This window comes from Eutrema salsugineum, unplaced genomic scaffold (genome assembly GCF_000478725.1).
Source record: "Eutrema salsugineum unplaced genomic scaffold, Eutsalg1_0 scaffold_16, whole genome shotgun sequence".
NCBI classification, from domain to species: Eukaryota; Viridiplantae; Streptophyta; class Magnoliopsida; order Brassicales; family Brassicaceae; genus Eutrema; species Eutrema salsugineum.
Genome location: NW_006256858.1, coordinates 6,098,109 through 6,103,972, shown reverse-complemented (window position 1 = coordinate 6,103,972; position 5,864 = coordinate 6,098,109). Strand labels below are relative to the sequence as shown.

General features: G+C 34.1%; 1 protein-coding gene across 1 annotated transcript; it reads right to left on the bottom strand.

Moving 5' to 3' along the window:
- Positions 1-4,854: 4,854 nt before the first annotated feature.
- Positions 4,855-5,325, bottom strand: LOC18021466. Its single transcript, XM_006404449.1, has one exon. The coding sequence runs from the start codon at positions 5,323-5,325 to the stop codon at positions 4,855-4,857; it is 471 nt and encodes a 156-aa protein (XP_006404512.1).
- Positions 5,326-5,864: the final 539 nt, after the last annotated feature.

Sequence of the window (5,864 nt, the reverse complement as noted above, 5' to 3'; positions counted from 1 at the left end):
AAAGCTTATAACCTCTAAGTGCAAAAGAAAAGAAAAGAAGTCAAAGGCTCATGTGTCTAAAAAGAAAGTGAGAGGTTAGATGATTCAAAGTGTGAAAAGATCTGTGTGTAAATAAAGATCCCAAGCCGTGTGTCTAAAGTGAAAAAGAAACCCTTTTGAGAGATGAAAATGAGTGAGAAGAAAGTTGTGAGGTTCATTGTGAGAGTGTGAGTTAGAGGCATCTTAGGTAAGGGGAGTGAGTTGAGTCTTGCTCTTGTATGCATCGGTTGCTCCTTACCTTTAGCCTTCTGCCAAAGTTTGATCGTTCATTGAGAGATCCCCAATTGCATTGAACCTGCTTGTGCATTGAATGAGATCATTTGAGTCTCATAGCCTCATCCTTAGCCAAACTTTGCTTGCTTGAACTTGCATCACTTGATTCACATGGTAAAGAGCTTAATGAATGTCAAAGAGTTGAGGGATAAGAAAAACTTGTGGAGATCATTGTTGAATTTTAAAGCATCAAAGTAAAGTCTTGCATTGCATGTAGAATTGGCAACTTGGAATCTGAATCTTTTTGTAGTTACTTCTCTCTTCCTATAGGATATATGAACTCCCAATGCATTCAACCTCTCTCTCTCATTAGTTATTTTTGCTTGAGGACAAGCAAAGGACAAGTGTGGGGGAGTTGATATGTTTATAATTTACATCATTTAGCTTGCATGTTTAGGTCCAAATCATGTCTTATTTCATGCATTTTAGGTCTTTAGGCATTGTTTTAGGACTTAGGGGTTTGCATTAGGTCCAAATGAGTCTTTCATGGTTTGGAGTCTTTATCAGGTGCTTTTGAGGCTGTTTGGAGCAGAATAGATGTTATCAGGAGTTGAAACGGTGAAGAAAAGGGTCAGAAATGGTGAAAATGGCCTAAAGGAGTTTATCGGCAAGATCGTGTACCGCAGGAAGAAGAATCTCGGCTAAAAATGCTGTCGGGTGGATTTCTCTCGGCCAAAACCAGTATCGGGTGAAGATTTATCGGCTAAAACTTTGTGCCGAGCAGGATGGATTTTTATCGGCTAAAAATCTTATAGCGGGATGTGATTCTCGGATATTTTTCTTACCGCGGTGCAGAAGTTCTCAGCTAAAACCTGTTCTATCGATGCGCGGCAAAGATTGCCTGTCCGGGGAAGCTTCCGATCCGATTCAGTTGTCTGAGTCTTCATCAAAGTTAGAGAGGATCGAGTCAGGGTTCCATAACAGTTGAAATTACTGAATTCGGACCAGTGAACAGAGAGTTGAGGCGATCAGGAGACACACCTGTCTCGCTTCTGTTTTAAGCCGATCCAATGTGCTTTAGAGATTACGAGAGACGATGCCTTTCCAGTCAGATTCAGTTGTTGGGGCCTTCATCAAGATTCAATTTCTTTGATTTTTCTCTCCAGAAAATCTAAGATCACCCAATTTGGAGCTATTTCCTAAGAGATACCGTCTCCGGAGTGAACGCGGGTCCAGGAGCTTCTTTCTGATCGTTCCGATATATTGCAAAGATTGGCCGTCCGGGAAACCTTCCACTCCCAGGATGCTAATGGGTCCTTCACTAAAGTTTTAGCTGGCTGATTGATCTTTCTTTTGAATCCGGTTTCAAGTCATTTGGAGTTATGAGCTGAAAGTTATTGCGATCAGGAGACAAGCGGGTCGATACAGGCTTTTGAGAATTGCGCCTGTGGTAAGTTGTTTTGCAAGCCTTGGTGTTGTTCCCTCGACATTGTCTTACACTGAGGCCTGTTTCTGAAGCTTTTTGGTCTAAACCTCGAGCTGATTCCTCGATCATTCAACACCAAGGCATGCATGTTGAAGAAACAAGTCTGAAAACGACTAAGTGTTGAAGCTGAGCATCTATGCGATTTGGTTTGAAATTTGTCTAAGTGTGGAACTGGACCTCGGCTTCAACCCCTCGACATTGCACCTTGGACTCTCTCTTCCTGACCCCTTCGACCAAAGTCCCCTTGGTGTGCACACACCGAGGTGACTTCTTGCCGAAACAATATGATCAAAACCTCAAGCTAGCTCCACGGCTTGTCTATACCGAGGTGCAAGGTTGTAGAATGAAATGCACCAGACCTCTACCTAACTCCATGGTGTATCCATACCGAGGCCACCGAACCACAAGCCCAGATCAAGAACACATTTCTCTAACGGTCACACGTGAAGATGAATTAAAGACTAGAGCTCATGCACGTTCTTGATGAGTTTTTCATTTCAACACAAGTTTGCATGAGGCCCTCGACATGAACACCTCGGCTTTGGAATTTCACACACTGCGAAGCTCACCCATCTGCCCCAGAAGACCGGTTCAGTACCCGGTTTGTTCCGGGCTGACCCGCATCACTTAGCTTCACTATAAATAGTTTTAGGGACTAAAACCCTACTTATCTTTTATCTTATCCTTTTATCCTTGAGAGAACTTGCCTCTTTTGTGTAAAACTTGCTGCTTTTATAAGAGATATCTCGTTTTGCATCTAAAAGTCTTGTTCTCATCATTTATTTTCATCAAATCAAGCTTCTAATCATGTTTAGCATCACTTCTTGCAAAAGATCAAGTGTGCTTCCCATGATTAGTGAGTAGTTCCTTGATAAGGTCTTAGATAGGTAGATTAGGGTGCTTAAATGCTAAATTGGCGTGTTTAGGGGCTAGATCTTGCATCATCCATTCTCTTACAAACTGTTCTCTATGCTAGATCCTTGCACATCACTTGTGGTCTAGATCTAAGGCACTTTCATGCACCAAAAGTGTTTGTTGAAATGTCTAAACCAAGTTTGTTAGAGGTTTAAATCTCTTTCATCATGATAATGATAGTTTGTTCACTTAAATGACTTATTAAACTGATTCTTAATGCTTGCTAATTCATGCTTCTCAAATGAGAATTTGGTATGAAGGAGGATTAGCATAGAAGTTTAATGCCTTCATAAGAGGATTATCTTGCTTAATGAGTTTATGTTAAATGGATTTGCTTGATTGTTTGTTCATTAGCTTGCTAGCTTAGTGTTAAAGCACTCTAATTCATTATCCTGTCTAAGGCCTTTGCATCATCCTATCATCTTCATAACCGCTTATCTTGCTTGCTTTGTTTACTTAGTTGCATCTTTATCTTGTTTAATTTCTGTTTTAGATCATTGCTTATCTTGTCACAGGTTTAGAACCAAGAACATCATTTGCTTTGCTTGACTTAAGATACATTGCTCATAAACTAGTGTCTGGAACCCACAAGCATGGATTGATACCCTTTGTACTGCAAAGACAAGGGATTGGTAACCCTTCCAAAGGCTTAAAAACCTAAGTTATCAATACCATTAATTTACCTAATTATCTTTTTCTAACTAACTCTAATATACTTAATTATGTGAATTAGGATACTCAAAAAAATGAAGAATATAAAATAAATAAAAAGTTATCTAAAAAAATTTAACTCGTTATTGTTTTTATTAGTATGTAATCATAATAACATAAACATTAAGAAAGTAAGAATATAAGGTATGATGTTAAATTATATAAAAATGATGGGGTAGAGTGAAAAGGTTCAGTGAATGTAAAATTATTAGGTGGAAGAAGATGATGTGATATGTTAAAAAAATATATAGTTTGTTGATATGACAAACTTATATTTTTATATCTAAATTAATAAATAAAAGTTTGAGGAGACTCTCTAGGGATTGACAACTTAGAATCAATAAAAATTAATATATATTTCCATTATTAATACATATACAAACTATTTTTTATATTATATGAATCGACCATTTAATATGATTTTCATTATCTTAAAATATTAAATCTTAAAAATAATATAAACTAAATTCAAATTTAATTTAAATATTATAAATTAAAAAATTAAAAATATTAGAAAATTGAGAATTTAATTTTGTCTACTCTCTTTTTTTCCGTGTGATTTACTCATCATCTTTGAACTAACAAATATAATTTATTCACAAGTGAAAACAAAACAAGTAATGAAACTAAGAATGAAAATAATAGGTTAATAAAATGTCAACCAACTGAAGAAAAATTATAGGGTTTAGGGTTTAACATGTGTCGCAACTATTAAAACCTATATAAACTATTTAAACTATTTAAAATATTACATACATTAAATCATAAGCATACTTAAATCAAATTTAAATTTAATTTAAAACATCATAAACATAACTTAATTAACTCCAAAAAACAATGGATGGAATAAAAAAATATAAAAAATAATACAAAAATAAAAATTAATAATCTATAATCCCGGCGTATGGCGGGTTCTCTTCTAGTTTATCAATAATGTTTCAGTTGACTTAGCTATCTGGCTTCATACAATAATAATTGTTATTAATACATGATAGGTTAAGATTTTAAAATACTTTTTTAAACTTCAAACTTTTATTAATAACTAATATAATCATAGTTTTCCAAAATATGTTAAAACAATCTTTTTGATACTTAGTTTACAATAATTTATATTAGATTGAAGATATAAATTATTTTTTTCTCTTTAGAAAAATGGTGAATTAGTCCTCTAACCATCTTGGGAGAAAAAAAGAAGCTAGTAAACATACAAAATTAAAGAAAACCGTGAGAATATAGAAAAAAAGAGAATATTTTCTATTAATACAAAGGTATTTTTTGTAATTTTATAACTTATACATAGAAAAAAATCCTAGCTATACTTATGGTTCATCCATTAATATCTCTTTCAATATTGTTCTTTACTTGTATTTTCCTAAGTAATTTTTATTTTACAAATAAACAAAACAAAATGATTATAAATTCTTAAAATAGTTACATTTTCAACACCCACATACAACATCATCACCATCATCAACATGTAAATATGAACATCACTTCTGCTTCTTCCATCGATAAAGCTTCTTCTCAGGCTTGTAAAAAACTCCATTTTTTTGAACTGAGTAACCACATATGTAGCTAGGGTAACAATAAGCAGATGTGTCTGGATTAATATTAACTGGAAAATTTACAAACCCGAAATTAGATCGGAGATGACAATGCGTGAAACCTTGTCTCCTCTTACCATCGTACTTGAATTGGTACACAACAAACCGATCTCCTGGTTTGCTTTTCCTCCATACTTTATTACCGTTTGTGCATACAAAACCTGCGTTTCCATTATTTTCCACACCAAACAGATCATTGGAGATGACGATTCGTACAATAGCGTTTGGCTTTACACTAAACTCTCGTCTTTCATTTTTCTTGTGGTATGCTTGTAAAGAGTTTACAACTAATGATAAGTTTGAGATTTGTACAAGGAGGATGATGAGAAAATTTGTAACTAGGGTTTTAGGATTCATTCTTTTTATGGCTTTTTGAGTTACTACTTCTTATTTTTTATTTGTGTTTTGGTATCTCAATTTTTGCAACTTCTGGGTTTTATTAGTACAGATTTTTTTTGGAAACGGTTTTCATCATTCATATGTTTTTGTTAGTTGGTTGGTGTAATAAATAGAGGAAAAACAACTGAAACGAAGGGTTCATGTATTCACATATGTTTAATCTCTTTATTTGTTTTTGTTTGTTTGTAAAACACCTTCCCCATTTTGGTTATAAAGAGATATGGCAACTGACTAATAATAGAAATGTAGTTTGTTTCACATTACTGTTTCCGTTTTGTACTCTTTTTGTTTCGTAATAAAGGTGTGTATAGAAGTTCATTTCTATTTTCAGTTTTGTTTAGTAGATTTTTGGTATATAAATAAGCCACTTTTTAACTAGAACCAAATTGTTATTTAAAATAAAGAAACGGTTTTAGTTGCCACAGTTTAGGTTAGTGTCTAGACAAGTTTTGTCATAGTAAAACACCAAAAAATAAAATCTTGCCACAGTAAATGTA

What these genes read in the sequence shown, in the direction of transcription:
- LOC18021466 (XM_006404449.1), bottom strand. Translation starts at nt 5,325, where the DNA reads ATGAATCCTAAAACCCTAGTTACAAATTTTCTCATCATCCTCCTTGTA.